General features: G+C 36.4%; 1 protein-coding gene across 1 annotated transcript in view; it reads right to left on the minus strand.

Annotated features, from left to right (window-relative positions):
- Window positions 1-2,252: 2,252 nt before the first annotated feature.
- The window catches only part of LOC309961123 (transmembrane protease serine 11A-like), a gene marked incomplete at both ends in the record, with an annotated part of 30,446 nt that continues 6,936 nt past the window's right edge, over window positions 2,253-25,762 (minus strand). Inside the window, 8 exons of the mRNA XM_082838152.1 lie at window positions 2,253-2,414; window positions 4,176-4,318; window positions 6,925-7,184; window positions 9,360-9,531; window positions 11,434-11,472; window positions 15,957-16,117; window positions 18,081-18,148; window positions 20,104-20,175. Of these exons, the coding sequence (XP_082694278.1) occupies window positions 2,253-2,414; window positions 4,176-4,318; window positions 6,925-7,184; window positions 9,360-9,531; window positions 11,434-11,472; window positions 15,957-16,117; window positions 18,081-18,148; window positions 20,104-20,175 (1,077 nt within the window). The remainder of the gene's footprint in view (window positions 2,415-4,175; window positions 4,319-6,924; window positions 7,185-9,359; window positions 9,532-11,433; window positions 11,473-15,956; window positions 16,118-18,080; window positions 18,149-20,103; window positions 20,176-25,762) is intronic.

Genomic DNA, 25,762 nt, shown 5'->3' on the forward strand with positions numbered 1-25,762 from the left:
TAGGAGACATTTGCCAATGTCTGGAGACATTTTTGGTTATCATAATTTGGGGGGAAGGAGTGTATTTCAGGCATCTAGAAGGCAGAGGTCAGGGGTGCTGCTAAAATTCTACAATGCATGGAGTAGCCTCTTAAAACAAAGAACTATCCAGACCAGAAAGTCAAAAGTGCCAAAGTTGAGAAATTCTGCTTCAGAGTGACCCAAACTAGTTATTTAAAAGCAATGCAATTTTTAACAGAAGTTGAAAGAAAGGTTCATGCTATTGGCCTAACACAGATTCAATGATATTATTTGTAGAATGCTCTGATCACCAACTTTATTAGATTTTAAATAATATATCAGTATTTGTTTACATGTGACCCAGGATTAAGTGCTTCACAAAACAGTTTAGAAATATAAAGTTATAACTCTAAGATCATTTCTTGAACCTTAACACTAGAAATCAGAATTATATCTTGCCACCATAATATCGAATAATTTATATGCCTATGTATATTTTTATATAAGAAAAAGCAGCTTTATCTTGAAGTGAGTTCAGAGAATTGGCAGCCAGCCGCCTAAGTGAATCACACCGTTTAAAATTCAATTTAAAACAGATTCAATAGAACTCACTGAAATTTTTATACAGCTGATGATTCAATAAATATAGACAATCATAAAGATACTTTGTAAGAAAAGGGCCTGTGAAATTTGTACCTGGGTTCTAGGCCCACTGGGGATACAAATTACCTACAACTTCACAAAGTTATTTACTTTTCCTGGCTTCAGTTCTTTGAACCCTAAGTGTACTGGCCCATATGACGTGTAGTCTCTCCTAAGCTTTAAAATTCTGTGAGTCTAAGTTATGGATCAATTTTTATGGTGAATAAATTTTAAATCTCTTTTAGATTATTTTAGGATTTTTAAAAAAATTATTTACTTTATTTTTGGCTGAATTGGGTCTTCGTTGCTTTTAGGATTATTTTTATGCCTTATTAATAGGACATGGGGGAGATTGTTATAAAATCACTCAATTTTCTAACAGTTTGGCTTATATCTGGACTGCATGAGTAAACGACGCCCCACCTATAAACCCTGATGTTTAGTCAGCATTGTCACACAGAGTAACAGTTTCCACAAAATCTTCATTTAATTGTATCATGGAATAAATGAGCCTGACTCACCTAATGTCTTCATGAGACACTTAGGGGGTTCATTTAATCACTTTGTTCATGTGTTCTATATGGTTGGTCCTCAAAATTTATATTTATTAAATTAAAACAAAAACTATTGTTTCATGGTTGCAATAGTCAGGCTGTTGCTGCAAGGCTTAGAAGATAATTGGCTGCAGCAATACACAGGAATAAACTTTTTCTTTCTGTGTGAAAGGATAATGCTCATTAATTCTTCAACATATGAACAAATTCTCATTTTTTCTAGGCATTTAAGCGTACAACAATAATGTACAAAGCTGCCTCCTGGTGGTCCAAACATGTAAACGCATCTATAAAATATCCAATTTTTGTGCCATTTTTTTCGGACTGCTCATGAAGTTACTATCACCTTCCCCCCAATTTTTGTAACAAAAATACATCTTTGATTAGCTAATTACTGTATATATTCATTAAGCAGGCTTTTTCTGGGTATATCTGAAGGTAGGGATATTCTGTGTGTGTGTGTGTGTGTGTGTGTGTGTGTATGTTAAAGAATCACTGAAAAATTAGGGAGATTTTGCAGCAAAGGTTATAAGATCTCTGGCTTGATTTATCACCATATTTTGTTTCCTAGATATAACTTTTAAAAAAATTAGGATCCCTCCAATGGGTTTATAAATTGAAAGTATGGAAAATTTCTTTGGAAAATCTGTAAGAACTAGAAAAAAGTATTTGTGACCTCTAGAGAAATGATAGAAAATTATGTAAGGGTTTCCTAAACTCAGAGTTCAAAAAGTTTCTCACTTAAGGGAAAAAGACACTCTAAAAATCATACAGATTATCCTCAAAAATTTGCATTGCTCCTCTTTTATACTCTAGCTTGCTGATTTAAAGAGCTCAGTATCTCTGCTGTATTTTTCAAGCCAGGCTAAACTGACCCACTACCTTATAAATTTAAATCCTTTACAAATTGGCTATGGGATTTTGATTGATTAAAGTGATTCTGAAATAAAACATATCATTTAATCTCACTTCATTGTACTACAACCACAGAATATATGGATTCTCATACATGTATGACCTGCATACAGCTCTCAATGTTTAACTTGTAATAGTGAATTAGAGGCCCGTTCTTGAAGTAATCCAGTTTCGGTAATAAGCCACTTTTGTGTAGACTCCAGGTTTGTTCTTTTGCCCACAGTTATCTCCCCAGCTCACAATTCCAATGAGATACCAGGTATCTTTAAGATCCTTTCCAACTAAAGGTCCCCCAGAATCACCCTGAAAATAAAAAAAGAAAAAAGAGAAAGAAAATTAGCTAAATGTAAAACTTGTTACTTAAGATAGTTTAATGAACCACATATTTTATTATTAGACAGTATATGTATAGATTACCAATTCTAGGATAATTAGTTGAAACATGGGTTTCAAAAGTTATAAAATTCAATTTCCACATTTTATTTTTTCAACTTTATAGATGAATAATTCACAAATAAACATATATATTTAAAGTGTACATCGTGATAATTTGACATATATACTTTGTGAAATGATTACCACAATCAGGTTAATTAACACACCCATCACCTCACAATACTTTGTGTGTGTGTGGGTGTATGTGTGTAGTAAGAATGCTTAAGGTCTACTCTTAGCAAATTTCAAGTACACAACACAGAAAGTCAATCTGATGTTAGTTTTTTCTGACTTCAAGTAAGGTGCCTGAGCTTCTGTTTTATCAGACAAAGCACCTCCCGATGTACCCCAGTAGCAATCCCTGTATTCCTGCTTAGACCCCTGTGCCTGAGTCACTTCCTCGATAACTTCCCCAATTTTTCTATGACTAGAGCTTTGCCTTATTATGTACTGAACAGTCATGGGGCAGGAATCTTACCTCTGCTCCCCAGTCCAGTGAAAGCTCTTTATGACCACCAGTCTTTCCAGAGGCTTATCACTGATCTTACTGTTCATCTAGATTCTCATTTTCAGTGTGTTCCTGTCACCACCTCCCACTTGCCTGTCATGGCATGAACCTCTCTTTGGATTCCCTGAATTTTAGATGCCTCCTCCACATTCTCAGCAACTGGGGCTAGATTCTGCTCTTGCCCAGCGTGTATGCTTGCAAAACTCCCTGCTATTTTTCTGACAGAGGTTGTCTATGTTGTGTAATTGGTGGGACTCTGTGCAGGGCTTTCTGCCACCTGATAACAATACAATTCCCATCATTTTAGCATGTGGAATCACCTCCTTGGAGTTTTCAGGAATCTCTCATTATAAAGCAAGTGCCTCCAGGAAGAAACACACTTTACTCCTTTGTCCAAAAATATACATGCAGGATAGATGCTGGACAACAGAGTAGGCCACTGGAAAGGGGACTAGATATTCACACCATGGCCTAATCCACCTACTCAGCATTAACAGCTTCTCACCTCTCATCCTCCTTAGGCTGAGACCCAACAGAGTACTTGGAGTTGCCTCAAATATGAATTATAATTTCACACCTTCAGAATTTTAGCTATGCTTTTTCTCTTTTCTATAATATTCCCCTCTTATTCTATAGGGTAAGTGCTCTTTATCCTTCAGGCCTCATTGAAGTATCGTCTCTCTAATACTTGTTCCAGAAATGTTCCTTCAAGCTAAAAATGTTTGTTCTCCACACTTGAAACTAATACAATATTGTAAATCAACTATACTTTAATAAAAATTTTTGTTCTCTGTTATATAATTTATAACATTACATCATAGTTCATTGTTCATGATTGTTTCCTTTCTAAATGTGAGCTCTTTAAGGAAAGGGACTCTGCTTTATGAACCTGTGGATTTTTGGTATTAAGAAAATTTAATTTTATTGGTTGGTTGATAGCATCAAAGAAACTCTTTGCTTATTTTGTTTTGCTTAATAAAACATTTAAAAATATGTGTTTGAGATTTGCATTTATAAATTTTTGAACAGACAAGATCTCTGTATTTTACTAAAATAAAGAGCATTTTAAGCCAGATACATTTTTTGAGGTCATGATATCAAAATAATCTCTCTCCACCTACCATACAGGCATCATAAATTCCTTCCAGATAGCCAGCACAAAACATCCCAAATTTTATATGTCTGCCATACATATGTGGCTGCTTGCATACATCATCACTTATGATTTTCAGTCTGGCTTCATGAAGATCATTTTGGGATTCCCCTTAAGGAAAAACAAAGTAATTTTAGTGTTTACAGTAAACATCTTAGCTAGAATGAAGTGTGGACCTTTTCCCGATTTTTTTTTCATACTAAAATTGTTGATACAGGATGAGGTTAATGTAAGCAGTTCGTAAAGAAAAAAAATTCTGTTTAATATCTGGTATATGTAAATGATAATCGTCCTTATCTCATTTTTATAAATACCTATACTAGCAAGAAAAACATTTTGTTTCTTTTTCTGGAACCTTTGTACCTTAAAAAACAATCAGTTAATGTATTTAGGACGGCATTTTTAATTTTTATTTATTTATTTATTTTATTTTATTGTTATTTTTTTTTGCGGTACACAGGCCTCTCACTGCCGCGGCCTCTCCCGTTGCGGAGCACAGGCTCCGGACGCGCAGGCCCAGCGGCCATGGCTTACGGGCCCAGCCGCTCTGTGGCACGCGGGATCCTCCCGGACCAGGGCACGAACCCGTGCCCCCCGCATCAGCAGGCGGACTCCCAGCCACTGCACCATCAGGGAAGCCCAGGACGGCATTTTTTAAAAAATAAAGTTTGTATTTCTAGATTCCAGATTGTTCCCAGAAACTTTTCAGGCCTAGTTTGCTTCCCTGGCTTGATAAAATAACTATATACATTTACTTTATCCTTTACATTTTATGAAGAACTTTCACATACATAATGACATTTAAAGGCAATGATTTCATTACCTCTTACAATTTTGGGACTCCAGATCATAAACTAGATCCTGAGTTATAGAAACCAGTATTAATGCAGAAGACAACTATTTATGATGGAAAACAATAATATCACAAGCATTCAGAGTTTCTTTATATCAACCATATGCTGATTGGGAAACTGACCCTGTAGTAGACAGAATTCTACTATGATCCCCAAGATTCCTATTTGATCTCCTTTCTCTGAGGTATGGGTGGGATCTGTGAATATTATGGATGTCATTCTCATGATTAGGTTATGTTCTGTGGCACAGGAGAGGGAATTTTGCAGATTAATTAAGATGTAGTCAGTCTGACAGTGAGTTCATAAAAAGGGAGATTTTCTAAGGTGGGCCTGACCTAATCCTGTGAGCCCTTTTAAAAAGGGCTTAGGCCTTCCCTAAGTTCAGAGAGTTTTCGCTAATGGTGTTGGAGAAGCAAGATGCCATGAGCTCTGCAGCTGCAAGAAACTGAGTTCCATCAACAACCAGCTTGGAAGAGAACTCAGAGCTGTAGATGAGACCACAACCCCAGCCAGCACTTTGATTGCTGTTTTGTGAGACCCTGAGAAGAGAACCCAACTAAGCTATGTCTGAACTTCTGACCTATGGAAACTGTGAGGTAATAAATGTGTGCTCTTTTAAGTTGTTAAATTTGTGGTAATTTGTTACACAGCAGTATAAAACTAATATAGATACTAATTTCTGTAGAATGCCAATTCGGGATTTATTTCTGGACAGGTGTGTGCTAAAATGTTTTAAAAATGCTCAAATTATTCTGTTCTTTGAATATAATTGGTGTAATTTTTTTTGCCTACTACATTATCAATTAAAAATAATTCATGTCGGGCTTCCCTGGTGGCGCAGTGGTTGAGAGTCTGCCTGCCGATGCAGGGGACATGGGTTTGAGCCCTGGTCCAGGAAGATCCCACATGCCACGGAGTGGCTAGGCCTGTGAGCCATGGCCGCTGAGCCTGCGTGTCCGGAACCTGTGCTCCGCAACGGAAGAAGCCACAACAGTGAGAGGCCCGTGTACCGCAAACAAACAAACAAAAATTCATGTCCAGTGCCGGGAAGGGTTGAAATGCATATTGTAGGTGACAGTGTAAATTCATAAATTTTTCATAAAACTAGTTGGCAAAAAGTTATAAAAATTATAGTCTAACACAACACTGTAAATCAACTATACACCAATAAAAATTAATTAAATTAAAAAAAAACCCATAGGAAACAAACAAACAAAAAGTATAGCCTATAAGTCCTATACATCCCTGAACTGTTTCTCAACTATTGTGGGAATGCTTAATGACATTTCTCGGAAAGTGTTGATTTTTTTCAAAGAATCAGCTTTTTATTTCATTAATTTTCTCTATTTTTTGCTTTTGATAGAATTCATTTTCACTCTTACCTTTATTATTTCCTTCTTCCTGTTTATTTTAGGTTTATTTTGCTCTTCTTTTCTAGTTTCTTGAAATGAGAATTTATGTTATTGATTTGAGACCTTTCCTGTTTTCTAATGTATGCATTTGCTATGTTTCCCTCTCTCTTTACTGTTTTAGATACATCCTGCATGTATTGATATTTTTTCATTTTCATTTTATTCTATGTATACTAACAATTTTCTTCAAGATTTTCTCTTTGACCTATGAATTATTTAGAAGTGTATTGCTTAATTTTTAAGCATTTAGAGATTTTCCTGTTATCTGTTACTGGTATCTAGTTTGATTCCATTATCATCAGAGAGCATACTATGTGTGATTTCCATTCTTTTACCCTAACTAATCCAACCAAACTGTGTGGAAAAGTCTGACAGAATAATATTGATGGACATTAAATCACACTGCCATAAATACGGCTTAGTGCTCCATGATTCATTTTGGGATACCCACCACCATGAAAAAGTGCTCCAAATCCTGTGACATAGACAGTTGAATTTGGTTGGAAGGACACAGAGGCTTCTGGCAAACAAACTCTTCGGATCTCATCAGTAAAGGTGACGCTGGATGATAATTGCACAACAGCAATGTCGTATTCTTTTGCTGGGAAGTGATATCTCTCATGGACAATAATTCTTTCGATATTTCTTTTCACTAATGGAGGGTTGATTGTTGTTCCAAAGCTAACAGTCCATTGATGTGGATTTGATTTACTGGAAAAGATTAGAAATGAACAGAATATATGAAATTCATTACAATAATTGCATGCAGGCTAATAAAGGAGAAAATTCCACCCTAAAACACTTGGTTGCAATGATAGTTTTCTTTGACCATATAGTCTTTTGCTACTGTTTTGAAAGATAAAATGTATACAAACGGCATCTTTGAGCTGAAATTCAGTATAGAATTATTGAATTTTAGAACTGTAAAGCACATAAAATATTATTCATTTATTTCTTCAGCAAATATTTATTGAACATCTACATGTTGAACCTTATTTGAAGTGCCGGGGATAAAGTGGCAAACAAGATAGAAAGGTCCCTGCTGGTGGGTGTATTTGATTTCAGTGAAGGAAAAAGAGCAAAACAAATTAATGAATAGATAAATAATTTCCCACAGTGATAAAGTCTATGAATAAAATAGGGCAATGGAATAGAGTACAAGGGGGTAGTTAGATAAGCCTCGAGATCATGGCATTTGGGTTGAGACACGGTTGATGAGGAGTCATCTGTGAGAAGGTGGGGTGACAAGTTTTCAGGCAAACATCTCAAGGGTTTAGACCAGACAGGCTGCAGTTCAGGACACAAGGGAATTATGGTGGGGGATGAGATCGGCGGGGTAGGCGGGGGCCAGATTTTAGAGTGTCTTATACGTCGTGAATAAAGTGCTTAGATTTTATTCAAGTGATATGGCAATTCACTGGATGATTTTAAGCCAAGCATAATGTAGTCTCATGTTAAAAAAAAAATCACATTGTTTCTTTCCAGAGAGTAGATTGTTAGAGGGCAAGAGTGAATGAGGCAAAGTTGTCATAAGTCCTATGAGAGATGACCAAGTGTGGGTGACTTCTAGCTTATGGGCTTGAGCAGCTGGTAGATCCTGGCCCATACAGGGACTGGGAAGGTCATCTAGTAATGAAAGGTCCTCTAGTAAAGGCTTTGTTTTATACTTAAGGAAAATAGGGCCTAGATGGTTTAAATTATATGCCTAGTATCACATGTCTGCTTGTCTCTCTCTGTTCTTTATAGGACACCATCTTCCACCAAAATGTATTATTAATAATGAGATTAATGTTCCTTAACTAATTAATTGAACTAACATCATCCAAGAGGGATAAGCAAAGAGACAGGTACTGCCGATATAGATACTTGTTTCTTAACCTAATTATTTCTTTTTTTTTAAATTGAAGTATAGTTGATTTATAATGTTGCAGGTATACAGCAAAGTGATTCATTTTATATATATATATATATATATATATATATTCTTTTTCAGATTCTTTTCCATTAGCGTTAATTACAAGATATTGATTATAGTTCCCTGTGCTATACATAGGTTCTTGTTGTTTATCTATTTTACATATAGTAGTGTGTATCTGTTAATACCAAATTCCTAGTTTATCCCTCCTCCCTTTCCCCTTTGGTAGCCATAAGTTTGTTTTCTATGTCTGTGAGTCTATTTCTGTTTTGTAAATAAGTTCATTTGTATCTTTTTTTTAGATTCCATATATTAGTGATATGATACTTGTCTTTCACTGTCTGACTTACTTCACTTAGTATGATAATCTCTAGGTCCATCCATGTTGCTGCATATGACATTATTTCATTCTTTTTTATGCTTGAGTAATAGTCCATTGTACATATATACCACATCTTCTTTATCCATTCACCTGTTGATGGACACTTAGGTTGTTTCCATGTCTTGTCTACTGTAAATAGTGCTTCTGTGAACATTGGGTTGCATGTATCTTTCCGAATTAGAGTTTTCTCTGGATATATGCCCAGGAGTGGGATTGCTGGATCATATGGTAGCTCTATTTTTAGTTTTTTAAGGAACCTCCATACTGTTTTCCATAGTGGCTGCACCAATTTACATTCCCACCAACAGTGTAGGAGGGTTCCCTTTTCTCCAAACTCTGTTCAGCCACAGTTTCTTTATTTAAAACCTTAAGGACCTGATACTAGGATAATGACTACTACCCCTACTGACTTTCCAAATAAGTGTAAGTGTAACACAATTTTAGAAAAGAAACTGAAAGAAGTTTTTCTCATTTTACCTCAGTAATATTTGGGGACATTGATTATTACTCAGAAGATGATAAAACTCAGAGGTTTTTTTTAAGCAGTAGTAGTAGCAGTAGTAGTAGTAAGTTAACGTCAATCACTTACATCCTAAAGCAGTGCGCTGCGGTAACAAGCCACGTATTACTAATCAAGGTGGCGCCACATTGATGTATGTCATTACGCTGAAGGGAAGCTTGCCAAGGCCAGGAAGACTTGCCTGCAATCTCTCCGGATATTATTCTGTTCACTATTAATGGAACAGCTCGTTTACCACAACCTGAAAGAGATGACATCATTAGATTGTAAGAAACATCTCTATAATCCCTGATACAGAGAAACTAGTAGAGTACTGCAGTGCAATATTTGCATGTCATTATATAAACATGTACAATATTAATATCCATCCTCTGTATTTCCTGATAGTTGATGTTTTGCTTACTCCCTCCCTTTATAGATGTGGATATATATTGCCTACTAAAGCTATGTAAGGCTGTAAAGTGTTGACACACCAAAAAGTGTATGTCCTGAGGACCTGCAGTGTCAATTATCCAGATGTTCTGGGAGCTCCTACTAAAATTATTGTTTCCCAGTTTTAGATGTTCCCACCATGTTACTTTGACATGAAGCCCTCACCAAAAGAACTAGTCAGAGAAGTAATTGCTAATTCCTTGGAACTCCTACCCCCATACAGTTTTCTGAGTGACTAGTTCCTAAAGTGAGCACGGGTTAATGTATCATGACCAGTCTCTTACTCTTCGGGATGGAGGGTTCTGTGTTTCCACATAAACATCACATTCACTATTGGTAGGAATAAATATGTACTTTATTATGTGCATCAGATCAGAGATTAGTTTGATGCTTAGGGTTCCTGCTAAGAATTAAACCTGTTTAAAGCATGGTGCTCATAAAGAAAACATGGTAGGTTCAATTCTTGTTCCAACAAATTAGGTATCAAAAAGGAAATTCACTTTACTGGTACTGATTACACTCCTTCTGTGGCCAGTCATTTTAGAAATCCCCATCACTCTGCCATCTCTAGTTTAGACTACCATTTTTCTCATCTGAAGGACTACAATAGCTTCCCTGTTCATCTCCCTGCCTCCAGCTTTGCTCTTCCAGTCCATTCTCCACACTGAAAACTGAGTGACCTTTCTGATGTGTGTAAAACCCTTCAGTGACTTCTCGTTGCCCTCCAAACAAGGTCGAAATGTTTCAGCATGGTTCTGGTCCTTGATCATTATTAATCACACCCCTTTCCCATGCCCACCCTATTCTATATTACAGCCACACTGACATTTTTCAATGACAAGAAATGACCGTGTTCTTGCTTTTCTGAAGACATTTTTACATTCTGCTCCCCCTGCCCGAGACACTCATTCCACTTGTCACTTGATTTTCTGTCTTTCCTTTCACCTCAAGGATCACTTTGTGACCCCACAAGACCAGGTTAGCTGGCTCTGATTGACTCTCATAGCACTGTGCTCTGTCTCTGTCATAGCGTTTATCACACTGTTTTAACATTTCCTGATTTATTTATGTCTTCCCCTACCTTCATACTCCTAACTTTAGAGGAGGAATCATGTCTTATTGACACTTGTATTCACTTTCTGGCACTTGGTAGATGTTAAAAAATTATTTATTGAATGAATGAATAAAATGTATAGTGTGTTTGCAAGACACAGATGAAAATGAAAGAACAACTTTCCTAAAATTCATCACTGCTATTATAAAATCTTTCAAAATTTAGGTCACAGTGATATAAAGTGAGTGAGTGGAGCTGCTGTCAACCATCAAGATGGGTATAATAAGTAAATTTTATAGGTCAGTCACAAATTATGGGGTCTATCTCTTTCCCATTTATCACTTTCTCATTTTATTTCTCAGTAGAAAGCATATTTCATAGCATTCGAAAAATTAGCAAGGCAAGTTTATTTATTCCAAACCAGAAATATATAATTTCTTCAAACTGCCCCCAAATTCCCACCATGTAAAATGTTTTTCTTGAACATTACAAAAAGATTGGTCTTAGGGAAAAAAAGTATTTTCACCTCTTACTCAATTGTTATTCTCTCCCAAAGAAAATGTGGGACATGGGTGGGAGATTATGAGGTAATATTTGAAGATATTATCCTCCCTGATATGGAAATTGAACTTGTTTTTACAAGCTAACTAGACTTACATGCTTGGACAGTTAGCTTCCCTGTTGATGAGCTCATTGCTGAAAAACAAAATAGAGCAAAGAATGATAATTTGATATTCTTCTGGTTGGTCTCAATGACCAGAAATTATCAGAGGATACTGACCACATATGGATTCTAGAAACTTGAGCATATAGATCAGTCAGGAAAGTGGTTATCTGATATAACAGAATATGTGTACAGTTTTTGTAGAGATTTATAGGCAACCGCTGATTAGGTGGGTAATACAAGTAGTAGGTAATTAAGGCACAAATATTGGATGATCAAAACTCACAAATCATTTGTATTAATACAGAACAGTGGTTTTCCAATGGTGCAGGATAAAGCTTCTTTGGATTTTATTTAAGGAAATAGAGAAAGAGGGGAAAGAGGGAGCAACTAGATGGGGTCTTCAGGTTCAAACCCAGGCTCAACCAGAACAGGTCTGCTTTTATCTCTTCTCTTTTTTTTTTTTGTTACCGGTACGCGGGCCTCTTACTGCTGTGGCCTCTCCCGTTACGGAGCACAGGTTCCAGACGCGCAGGCCCAGCGGCCATGGCTCACGGGCCCAGCCGCTCTGCGGCATGTGGGATCCTCCCGGACCGGGGCACGAACCTGTGTCTTCTGCATCGGCAGGCGGACTCTCAACCACTGCGCCACCAGGGAAGCCCTATCTCTTCTCTTTATTTAAGATTTCGCATAAGCCTTTCTTTGGTCAAAGGGTTTGGGAATGGAAAAAAAAAAAAAACTTTGAAAACTACCACATAAACTATATTTAAAATACTTCTAAAACATGGTTCCTAAATTATTAAAATTATTTTTTTCTGAGGTATAAACTACTGTATATTCTTATCAAACACCGGCTGAATATTGGTAAAGGCCAATTATTGGACAGAATCTAAGATTAAATTCTGTCATTTCCAACAAAGTTAGGAATCTGATAAAGGAAATACAAACATTTAAACTTAAGCTGACGGACAGTTGCATGAAAACTGTGATGTTTTTCAAAATAAAAGGGCTTAATGAGTAGAATGAGGGTAGATTGGTTTTACTTATTTCTACCAATGCCATGTTTCTCAGACTCATATTCTTTGTATCTAATTTCTCATTATACACAATAAGAATGTTTCTTTCTACTTACCTTCTATAAATTTCACTTGGGAAACTAGTGATAATGAACTCTACAAAGTGGGAGCTCTTGAGAATATCCAATTCAGGGATACCCTTAAAGGCATACCTAAATCATTATATGGTGAAGAATCAATTTCTCAGGTCAGATTCTCAGTACTTACTTATGAAAGGAACTCAATTTTCAGTCAAATACAGTTTTAAGGTAGTAAATTTCTTATTTTATGTTTTTAAATGTAGGCATACCTTGGAGATATTGTGGGTTCGGTTCCAGACCACTGCAATAAGGTGAATATTGCAATAAAGCAAGTCACAAAGTTTTTGATTTCCCAGTGCATATAAAAGTTTACTTTTACACTATACTGTAGTCCATTAAGTGTGCAATAGCATTACGTCTTGAAAAAACTATATATATATATATATATATATATAATTTTAAAATACTTCATTGCTAAAACATGCTAAAAATTATCTGACACTACAGCGTTGCCACAAACCTTCAATTTATAAAAACACAACATCTCTGAAGTGCAATGAAGGGAAGTGAAATAAAAAGAGGTATTTTAATATGTCACATGTTAGTAATAAATTAAAATGGAAAATAGTATAATGTTAGACTTCTTCAGTTAAAACTTCTTCAGCTTAGTTTGAGCAAGATGCAAATCACCCCTTTCCAGGAATGATACCAGGGTGAGTGTAATAGTTGGGAGTGTAATTGAATTTTTAAGGAAAGAGAATGATTACACCTGGAACTAAACTACCCATACACAAGTAACTAGCTGTTTCACATTTCCAGTTTTGACCAAATGCTTTTACTTTCCACGTCTAGAAGTGAAAAGAAACATTAACACCTTAGTTTTGAAAGTGACCCTCTAACACACTTCTGAGTTGGGAGTAATCATATTCAGGTCAGTACATGCTACAAGTAACATGATGATAACTGGAACCCACATCAACAACAGGTAGGCAGTGAGCCGCTCTTCCACAGCCATGGTGTTTGCAATTCAAAGGAGCTGATTTTAATTTTGCTCTGACACATTACATCACGTGAAAGACCCACACCACACACTTATTTGTCAAGCCAAAACACAGATTCTTGACAAATTATGGATAAATCTTGGGCTGCAGGGTTGTTTCTAGACTTGGTCTAGAATTTCTGTGGTTCTCCATTCATTTGAAGTCCCCCAAATTAAGTTTTGCTGGAGAGCAATGTTTTTGTCTGTAAGAATTGCCTTGAGGATTCTACTGAGCTTTCTACTAAATGGGCCTTTCCTAAGTACTAGTAAACACTGCTCTTTTTATATTTGGAAATTTGGAAAACTTCAAGGTTATAGCTTTTTCTACCACCAGTTACTCACATTAATGCTTTCAGGTTTCCAACGCATATGCACAATTTGCTGGCTTTCTAAGAGGTTATGGCCTATATGTTCCATATTCTATTTTCCTGTGTATCTTCATGGTATTTCTGTGACTTCAGGAATAACAAACATTATCATTGCAAGTTTATAGATGAGAAGATGGAGGCAAAGGCATGGGCCAATTACTTGGGTGTTCCTGCAGTGACTCAGTGGAGTTAGAATTAGGTAACTCTCAAATCAGGTTCTCCATCAGCACATCCTGCCCTTTACTCTACTGTAGTCATTAAAATAAGCTGCAGGTCACAAACTGAACCTATAAGAAACAAAGAGCCCAGACAACTGATGACCATTTCATACTTCATTTCTGGTTTCAGATAGTTCAGGGTTTTAAGTTCCTGGCAGATTAACTGGTTGTTGGAAATTACATAGAACACATCATGTAATTTATCAGAGCTTCCACTATTTCACAACCTCGATTCATTTGTTTCCCCACAAACAAGAAAACAAAGAAGGTGGATTAAGCCCTTGACAGGTTCTTCCCCCCTGGGTTGGGAGAGGTCCCCAGGTTTATTCCCTGACTAGCTGACTCTTTGTCTCATCAGCAAACTCCTGCCCATCCCATTCCTGCAGATTTTCACTTCCTGGTCAGGTTTCCTCTTAAAGGGTCAACCAGACCCTTGCAAGGGCAGGGCCTTCTGTTTCACATCTGATATTAATCACACTTACTCTGAATCTCTTCTGTGACTCATAATTCTGGTGTCCCCTGGAATTTGTACGGGAAATCTGCACTTGTCTTCCAGAAATAGATGCTTGTGGAAGCAGCTTAATGTACAGGGTTAAACAGGTTTCTGTCTAGCTGGTCTCAGAGTCTTTAGTATGCTAATATAAGGGATGAATTTCCAAGAGGTGAATATCATAGACTGAATTTCTGAAATGTGTTTGACCACACCCTTTTTCACAAGCCTCTCAAGAAATTAGTAATCTAGATTTGAATGTTTGCTCCTTTTTTTAAAAAAGTTATTCATTTATTTTTGGCTGCACTGGGTCTTTGTTGCTGCACACGGGCTTTCTCTATTTGCGGCGAGTGGGGGTTACTCTTCGTTGTGGTGCACGGGCTTCTCATTGCAGTGGCTTCTCTTGTTGCTGAACACGGGCTCTAGGTGCACGGGCTTCAGTAGTTGTGGCATGCGGGCTCAGTAGTTGTGGCTTGAGAGCTCTAGAGAACAGCCTCAGTAGTTGTGGTGCACAGGCTTAGTTGCTCTGTGGCATGTGGGACCTTCCCGGACGAGGGCTCGAACCCATGTCCCCTGCATTGGCAGGTGGATTCTTAACCACTGCACCACCACGGAAGTCCCGAATGTTTGCTCCATTTAATTATTGGAGTCCTTAGCCTTTTTTGCCCCTCTTTCACATCTATAAAGGTGAATTTGCCTAATTCATAAGAATATAGAAACTAGACGCTGCATGTAAAGGATATAGAGAAGGGCCTTGATAAAGATTACTTCTCGTTCCTATGATTTCTTTTCTAGTTTAGTGATTTTTAAAGCATTACTTATAAGAAGGCTTTAGTGGCTCCAAAATTGATTTACCATTTTCTCAAATGCCCATAGGAAAAAAAGTTAACATAAACTCCATAATTTCACTGTTTACAGAAACTATTCATATTTTTAAAAGGCAACAAATGAGTTTATATTTTAGAAACAGAAAAACAGTTTTTGCTAAACACTTGGTATTTTCACCTGCTTAGTCATGGAGGAAGTGGCTGGCTCAGATTGACTATGTTAGTGGTAAAGGTTTGATTTTATTTCTGGATGAGTGCCAGTCAATTACTACAGAAAAAAATCACTTGACAACTAACTTCAGACATGCTTTCATCAGAGAATAACAAAACCTTTAAAAGTCACTTTTTTAACTTGAAATTTTTTCCATCTGAATTCTAGCCATTATTTGGAATAGAAATAATGGTAAATAAGTTTATGATTAGACAAAAAATGGACTTAATAGAGAACTTCACATCACATAGAAAGGCACCTACTTACCATTAACTTCAACTGACGAGGCATTTATTGACAAAGCTCTGGTGTTACTTATCTTCTTACATAACATGCTACGGATTTTCCTTTTTCTCACTGCCCTTGACTCAGCAGAGGGGAACTGGAACACCATAATCACATCTACTGTCACACCATCTTCCTCTGGACTGTGACACACAAGAGAAAGGTACTTGTTCAAAAAATACATCCAGTATTATCTAACTCTCTTTTCTGTATTGTCTTCTCCTGAATTATGCCTCAGTTGTTGAAAGTGTCAAGAACTAATCATCTCACATTGATAACTCATATATGTCACTTTCTGACTCAAGATCATTTCATATGTTCCCTCTTCAAGTTTTCATTATGTTCTGAGTGAATTTTCCCCATTAATTTGAAGGCTTGCTATAGCATTTGAGTTAGACTCAGACACCAAAATTTTATCATCAAAATTATAAACCCTGAGAATTGGAAAAAACTTTAATGGTGTCTTTGGCCAGTCCCTCGTGTGATACCTTCATCAGCTCTACAGCTTCCATGATAAGTGGTCATCTAACCCCAGCACAGTAATTAAAAAGATTTACTTCTCTAAAGAGGGTATTTCTCTTTGGTCAGCTCTGATTTTAAGAGAGCTCTTCACTTGGAGTTGAAATATGTCTCCCTAAAGCTTACATTCCATAGGCTTAGGTCTACCAATTGGGACATACATAAAACATCAGTTCCCTCTTCCACATAAAATATTTGAAGACAGTGATATTCTTGGTGTCTGAGTCTTCTCCAGATTACACATGTCCAGTTCCTTGAACTTTTTTCATATACACAAGTTCAAGCCCCTTCACTTGTGGGGTTGAATTTTTCCATACTCTTAAAGTAGGAAAACCAAACAATTAAAGGACTTTAAGAAAAATGGAAACCTATGTGTTGATCTGCCATGTCTTTTATTTTTACATTTCAAAAGATCCAAGCTCTAAAAACCACTGAAGCCCTATTTTCCTGAATTCTTCGATTTAAAAAAAGAGGGAATCATATCAGTTTAAAGGCATTTTATATATTGTCGTTCATTTTAGGCTTTGGAATGTGAAGATATAAATAAACAGAATTTTATGTCAAATTGGTAAATATACAATCTAGTAATTTTCCTTGTTTTTAAATCAGAGGGAAAACATTGTTTACCAAGTGGGATTTCCCTGGACCCACACAAAAGCTTACAAAACGATAGTGGCTACAAATTCAAAGGAGTTCTTAAGACTATGATAATTTTGCTAGGATGCTATGGCAAGTCAGAATTTAAAAACGGAGGGCATGAAATCTAGAAAGTTTTGGGAAATACATGCTTTTTATCTCCTAAATATTATAAAATTTATCCAATATATATTGTAAAATCCTTCTGGAGGTCACTAGTTACTCGATAAAGGTATAAGGAACTTGGGGTAAGTCTGCCAATAAAGCATTAGCCTATTGATGAGAAAACCGATTATTATTTCCTTCAAATAGATCTGTCTGACTATATTCATTTTCTTTAAGAAGATGAGTCACACAGGCCCATATGTTTGTATCTGTTACGTATATGTTCTGCTATGAGCTTTCCAAATAACACAATTGAAACCTCTGAGCAATTTCTGCAAATGACAGGAGTCTTCCCTCTCCACCACAACAAGCAGAAATTCATTAAAACAGGAACATCTTTTTGTTTGGGCATGGCTCCTCTAACTAGGGCTTCATTACAGGTAAGACTTATGATCCCATTTTGTAGTCAACTTTGCCTTCTTAATACTTTTGAAATGACATGTGTATTGAAAGAATACAGCTTGGTGCATTCAGTGACATGCTGCTGGGTTTTCCCAAAGCTATGGTTTCTGGTAGTCCCAGGCCTTATAATCAGTTGATGGGATTTGAATCCTGGTTCTGTCACTTGCGGAATTTTGAACATATCACTTAAGCTCCCAGAGTCTTAGTTTTTATGTTTACAAACTGGTGATCGGCCCTGTATCTTGAGACTGTTGTCGAAATAATATTTATAAGAAATCCTAGCCAAAAGCCAAGCTCATAGAGGCAACAGTATATGAGGGTTCCTATCTCTTTTGCCCTTTGTCACTCCAGGATGTGAATCCACCTTTGCCCAAACATACATACGTCAGTTTGACTACTTGGTTCTTGATATAATGCTTGTTCAAGGCCGAATCTATAAATGTATCATCCACCTGTTATTACAATAAGAGAGAAACTATGTGTTAATAAGATATTTTATAAGAAGAATATACCCCTGATTAAATGTTAAAGCGATAGAAAAATGTTTTAACATGAGTAATATCATGATTTAAACCAGTGGTTCTCAATTCCAACTGTGCAACAGAATCATTTGCAGAATTAAAAAACAAAAAATGACTTAAGATGCTGGGGCCCCTCTTCCAGAATTTTGGTTATAAATTGTCTGGATGGAACCTAGGCATTTGTATTTGTAAAAATCTCTCCAGGTGACTCTAATGTGCTGACATAGGTATCTGGGGTAAAGGTTATCTTCCTAAAACTCCACAGAAGGTGAAGCAGAAAGTTGCAGAGCAGAGATGGGACATGGAGGGAGGCCTTGAGAAGTGGTGGAGAGAACCGTGGCTCAGTGCTGGGTTTGAAGCCTGCTTATCCTGCTGCTCTTGAACTGGGTGACCTTGGAAAAGTTGCTGAACCAAGCTGAGCCTCAGTATCCTAACCTCTAAAACAAAGATATTGCTATGCTACTGATAGGGTTGTAAGGATTAAACACATATAAAATGCTGGGTATATTTTGGTAGTAGACTGCCGGTGGATCAGGTTAGCCCCCATTCTGGCATCACAGGTCTCAGATTTCTCTGCAGGTCTTTGGCTATAAGTACAGGGAAGAGGCATTAGAGATTTAGGAAAGAGCTAAAAATTTTCTAATTGTTGATTCTGAGCCCTAGGGTAGGTCAGGAAGGAAGAAAGAGTAAGGTGGTTTTACAGGTTTAGGTCAAAGTTGTGTTCCTCAGTTTATGTCAACAGGGGAGGAGAACAAAAACTACTGTTTGGGGTCCATTTGCACAGAATTTTAATTGCCTGCCTAGACATTATGATGCTGTGACTTATCACACCTAGATTTTTGCTTGCAGTATCCCCCAGTGACCACCTGGTGGCAACAGTGTCATCTGAATGCAGGCACTGCATTTCATATTTGATAGTAGATGAGCCAAATGTGCTCATCTATTTAGGACAAAAATTATGTCCTAAATCCTTAAGAAAGAGACAAGAAAACCACCTCTCATTTTGAAAAACCCAAAGAATGGAAATAAAAAAGAAGACTGTTTCAGAGATCAAGGAACAAGTTGTGACTTCCTTAGCAGTATCAGGCATTCATAAAAAGCTTAATTGGGAAACAAAATATATATCCCCTTTACTCCTTATAATAACTGTATGAAATAAGAATTATTTTGATTCTTATTTCATTTGAAGAGGAAACTGACACTCGGAGACATCATGTGAATTTCCCTAGCATCATGTGGATTAGTAAACTGGGACTTAAATCTAGGTCTTCTGTCTCTAGGTCCATCTCTTATCAATCACACAACCTCCTTGTTAAATGTGATGTACATTTTACTTCAATTTCTTTCATAGAACATACAACAATAAGTTATAACATAAACAGTCGATTGACTTAAAGTATAAAACTTTTAAACATATATTTGGTAATATATTTTTAAACTTTAGATCAAAGACAGTATTTAGAAAATAGAGAAATTGCTTGTATCCAGAATATACACTTACTTGTACTTAAATAAGAAAAGCTTAAATGGGCTGAAGAAATGTGGGGTTTATATGTTAGAAATGAAATTATTTTGTAAGTTATGTTTTTGCAAGACCACTAATTGTTTTAATCATTTCTCTTCCGACATACACAGCCAGTCCTATTACTCAGTATCTGGGGGAAATCCAAAAGAAAAGAAAAGACTAACCAAAACAAAGGGGAGAAAAATGACCAGTATTAAAAGGAAAAAAAAGTAAATAGTGTTTGGGTATCTAAAGAAGTTTGGTTTGTAATTATCCTCTGAAATTCTACCCGCAATAGATCCCTTGGCTGTTTGTGACTTGTTGGTGAAGGTACTGGATTAAGTTTTTGACTCTGGATGACATCATTCATCTGGCAAAATACCTGCTGAGAAGAATATCTAGCCCCAGCATCCATTCCATCTTTGAATAGTTCAGGTGTCTGGGAAGATAGGAGCTGAAAGAATAACATAAGAAGATTCTAGGTAGAAGTAACTTTGGTAATCACAGAAATATAGAATTCTCTTCTCTATAATTCAAATTCCAGGACCGTGTCCCTATAAAGCCTCATTGGTTGGGTCTGGGGTGAAGCCCAGGATCTTTATGTTATCCTAAAAGATGCTGGGGCACAGAGACTAGCTAACAGCGTTCCTACACTAAAGGAATTTAAAACAGGGAAATCAGAGAAAACATGAACGTAAACTTTATTGCTGAATGGAGTTTATGTAAGAACTAGCTTTCTAGAGACCCCACCCAAAAATGTTTCCCTGGCAGATTAAGGCCTATTTCATCAGAAACATTCTGCCAGCACTTTGGCATTCTAATTCTAAATTCTCAGAAGTTTCAAAGGACACTTTTTTGAAGCTGTGTGCCAAGTTGTTCTAAGTTTATTATTTACATATCTTAATAGAGTTAGTGATTTATAAATCTATCTTGCTCCCATTTGGAGCCATTTGTAGAGTCTTGTAGTTGGAGTTAGTCCCTCATGTTGAACAAAAGACCTTCTTTCAAGGTAGTACCTCTTTATATTTGATGATTTTGAAATGCTGGAAGTTGCACTAAGTTCTAAGAGGGCAACTGCAGGTTAGTTGGGTGTTTAATGGAAGAGTTAGGGAGAGGCCTTCAATTCAAACAAACAGACGGGCCCAGCAATTTAACTCTCATTCCCAGACTACCTCTGTTCACACATGTAGCCCGCCTTTCAGTTTAGATGCTTCCCAGCTTGCTCCTCTCACAGCAGTCTTTGTACTCACATAGGGGTGTTTCAGAGCTGAGACCACTAACTTCAGAGAGATATGCCACTGAAGACTGGCCAATGGAATATGAAGGCAGTTTCTACCAACATCTCACCAGATGAGTGCCTGATAACTAAAAGTTTAGAGCCAAAACATGCCAAAAAAAAAAAAAATTCAGATCCTGTTGCTTTCTCCTAGTTATAATAAGAGTGGCACACAAAGGATGGTATAAGAGATGCTTTTAAAAAACACACCTTTAACCTTAAATAAGGTTCAATTGAAGTTGCTTTACTCCAGGGCTGAACTCAAGGTAGAAATAGAGATTAGAGCACAATTGCATTTGAGTCTCTGGTCACAGAGTCATATGTTCAAGGGCCTCACCATCTGTCATTCATCCCCACACCCACAACCCCCATCAACACCACCATTACCTTTCATGCTTGGTAGTGCTGTTTTCAGGCATGTCCTGTTTCCCTCTGTACTTGCCCTTCTCAGGCTATTCCTTTGGTCTGTAGTCCCCTCTATGATTCTGCTGGCTCTGCTTTTCTGAATCACAACTCTCCTTCAAAGTCTATTTCAGATAAGACCTACTTTGGGTTTATTCCTTGAACCTTGAGGAAAGAGTAATCTTTCCTCTTCCTGTCCTAATTGTTCTTATTCCTCTTATATCTTCTACTCCTTAATATAGTTATTTATGAAAATATATTATCTCCTCTACTAAACTGCAAACCTTTTATGGATAGGGACAATCATTCTTCTTTTCATACTCTACAATATGTAAGAATTCAGCATGCTTTTTTGAATGAATTAATAAAAGGAAGTGAAAATTTGTTTATCAGAAAGCCTTGCATTTATCAGGAAGATTTTATTAGTGCTTTTAATGAGATTTACATCAGATTGAGATCAGTGCTCCTAGAGAAAAAAGAAAACTGCACATGAAGTATTTGAGGGGAATTTTTTCTCCTTGTTGACATTTTCAGTAATTTGATTCCTATGGATTAAGAACTCCTACCCATTGATATGTACAAGCAACATGTAATGGTTACCCCTCTCCAAAGGCAGCCTATATTCTTTGCCCTCTAAAAATAAAGACCATAATCTTGATCGTTCTTATTGCAATCCTTTAAAGTTGTTATTCTATCTATTTAAAATCCAGATTTTTGGCAAAACCCAAGATTTAAGAAGTCAGCTGTGAATCATTATCCTAAGCCTATGTAGAACATGGCCAACCTGAGCACTGATGGTGCTCACAGGATTTTGATGCTTATTGGTCTTTTGATCTCTTTACCCCTCAAGGAACTAGAAAAAGAACAAACTAAGACCAAGGCTAGCAGAAGGAAAGAGATAACAAAGATAAGAAAAGAAATAAATGAAATAAAAATCAGAAAAACAATAGAAAAGATCAACAAAACTAAGAGCTGTGTTTTTGAAAAGATTAACAAAATTGACAAAACTTTAGTGAGACTATCTAAAAGAAAAAAGACTCAAACAGAATCAGAAATGCAAGAATAGACATTATAACACAAAAATACAAAGGATCATAAGAAACTACTATGAACAATTATAAACCAACAAATTGGATAATCTAGAAGAAATGGATAAATTCCTAGAAAAATACAACCTACCAAGACTGAATCATGAAGAAACAGAAAATCTGAGACCAATAATGAATAAGGAGATTAAATCAGTAATCAAAACCCTCCTCAAAAGGAAAAGCCCAGGACCAGATGGTTTCACTGGTGAATGTTACCAAACAGTTAAATAAGAATTAATGCCAGTCCTTCTCAAACTCTTCCAAAAAATCAAAGAAGAAGGAACACACCCAAACTTATTTTGTGAGGCCAGCATTACCTTTATACCAAAGCCAGATAAGGACACTACAAGAAAATAAAACTTCAGACCAATATTCCTGAAGCAAAAATTCTCAACAGTGTATTAGCAAACTAAATTCAACAGCACATTAAAAGGATCATATACCATGATCAAGTGAGATTTATCTCTGGGATGCAAGGATGGTTTGACATATGCAAATCAATAAATGTGACACAACACATCAATAGGATGAAAGCTAAAAGTCATATGACCATCTCAATAGATGCAGAAAAAGCATTTGACAGAAAACAAGGTTCTTTCATGATAAAAACACTCAACAAATCACGTGTAGAAGGAACATACCTCAACATGATAAACTCCATATATGACAAATGCACAGCTTACACCAAAACTCAACAGTAAAAGATTGAAATCTTTCCCTCTAAGATCAGGAACAAGATAAGAAGGGTGCCCACTCTCACCACTCCTATTCACCATGTTACTGGGAGTTCTAGCTAGAGCAATCAGGCAAGAAAAAGAATAAAAGGCATTAAAATCAGACAGGAAGAAGTAAAATTGCCTTTATTTGCAGATGATATAATTTTATATATAGAAAATCATAAATATGCCACCAAAACACTGTTAGAACTGACCAATGAATTCAGTAAAGTTGCATACATATCAAGAGAAATCAAACATATAGAATCAACATTCATAGTGTATAGAAATTAGTTGTGTTTCTATACAATAACAACAATATATCTGAAGAAGAAATAAAGCAACGCGATTCATAATAGCATCAAAAACAATAAAATACTTTGGGGTAAATTTAACTAAGGAGGTAAAAGATCTTAACAATGAAACTTCAAGACTTTGGTGAAAGGAGCCCTCGTGCACGGTTGGTGGGAATGTAAATTGGCATAGCCACTGTGGAGAAAGCATGGGGGTGTCCTCAAAAAACTAAAACTACCATCTGAGCCAGCAATCCCACTTCTGGGTATAGATCCAAAGGAAATTAAAACAGGATCTCAAGAGAGATATCTGCACTCTCATGTTCATCACAGTATTATCCACAATAGGCAAGATACGGAAACAACCTAAGTGTCTGTCAAAAAATAAATAGATAAAGAATATGTATATACATATATATACAGTTGACCCTTGAACAATGTCGTGGTTAGAGGTGCTGCCCCCTGTGCTGTTGAAAATCCCCATATAGCATAACATCCCTCTGTATCCACAGTTCCCATATGGTTCTCTGTATTCATGGTTCTGCATCTGTGGATTCAACCAACCATGGGTCAAATCATATAATCCTACAGTATTTACTAATGAAAAAAAATCTGCATATAAGTGGACCCTTGCAATTCAAGCCCATAGTGTTCAAAGGTCAGCTGTATATTCCTCAGCCAGGAGAAAGAATGAAATTCTGCCAACATGGATGGATTTTGAGGGCAATACACTAACTGAAATAAGTCAGACAAAGACAAATACTTTATTCCAGTTTTATGTGGAATCTAAAAAGCAGAATTCATAGAAACAGATAGTAGAATGGTACTTACTAAGGCTAGGGGATGGGAAAAATGGAGAAATATTGATCAAAGAGTACAAACTTCTGGTTGCAAATTAATAAGTTCTGGTATCCCATGTACATTGTAATGATCATACCTAATGACACTGTGTTATATACTTGAAAGTTGCTAAGAGAGTAGAACTTGTGTTCTCACCACACAAAAAAAATGGTAATTATGTGACATGATGGAGGTGTTATAGTGGTAACCATTTTGCAACATAAATGTAGCATATCATCACATTTTACACCTTAAAATTACACAATGTTATATGTCAATTATATTTTAATAAAGCTGAAAAAATTGATACAAGGAAATGAAGAAACTAAGAATGAAGACATCTTTATATAATTAGTAATGTAATCCCAATGTGTTGGCTAAGTAAAAGTGGTCTGACAGAGCATATAAATTTATAATCTTTATGGATTTAAAAATTAAATGGGAGAAGAATTGATGTAGAACTGAACTTCCTATTATAGCTTAGTCCCTTCCTGACAAATAGAATAATTTAGTGGAGATGGCACCTGTTGGAGTTAACCTATATGGCTTCAAATCTCCCCTCCTTGATTTACCAACTGTGGACCTTATCTTCAGAGGCTTAGTTCTCTTATCTATCTATAAAGTGTGAATAACAATGCCTCCTTTGCAGTGTTATATTGAAGATTAGACATGAAATATACAATAGTTAGCTTTTTCTTTCAGTATTCAAATTTAGCACGTTGAAGGCAGAGGTTATGATACACATTTTCCTCTTTTAGTCATACCTAATCTTCAGTTATGAAATGAACGTGAGTTTGAGCTCCCAAGTAAGAACTCAGTCACATTCTACACCCAATTTTTCTAACCTCTGAACACAAAGGTTTTTTTTCGTTTTTTTTAAAATAATTGCTACTTATTTTCTTTTCTAAGCTTTCAAATAAGCTTTCAAATTCATCTCTTCTCTGAGCATAGGACCATAGGCCTACACCAGACATTGGGCCTCTTACTTCTCTTACATTATGCAACTCCAAACTTTAGGTAGTCTAATACCTTTGCTAAGTTGTTTACCTTGACCCGGTTGCCTTTTCTCAAGAGAAGAGCTTCCTGCTTCAGAGAGCCAAGTCTCTCATTGGTGTCTTCAAGTTCCTTTAGAGAGTGTTCCTAAACTATATTATCTCCTTACATCACTTCTGTTTCCAAGTTCTTTGTCTCTACAACTCTAGACAAATAGTCCAAAGGATAGTTTGAGGATCATTTCAGGCACTGTTTCTGGTGTTCCTGGGCACAAAGAAGATAAAATTTAGGACTGCTTTGGGCACAGGAGAAGTGAGTTTTTTTGGAGACAACACTAAGAAAATTCCTAACTGATGCCATTGTTAATTCAGATGGTGGTTACTGGCACATGCTAATACTATACAGTATTCAATGACCATTGAACCATGTGGGG

This window comes from Leucopleurus acutus, assembly GCF_964270905.1.
Source record: "Leucopleurus acutus genome assembly, chromosome: 4".
Classification (NCBI taxonomy): domain Eukaryota; kingdom Metazoa; phylum Chordata; class Mammalia; order Artiodactyla; family Delphinidae; genus Leucopleurus; species Leucopleurus acutus.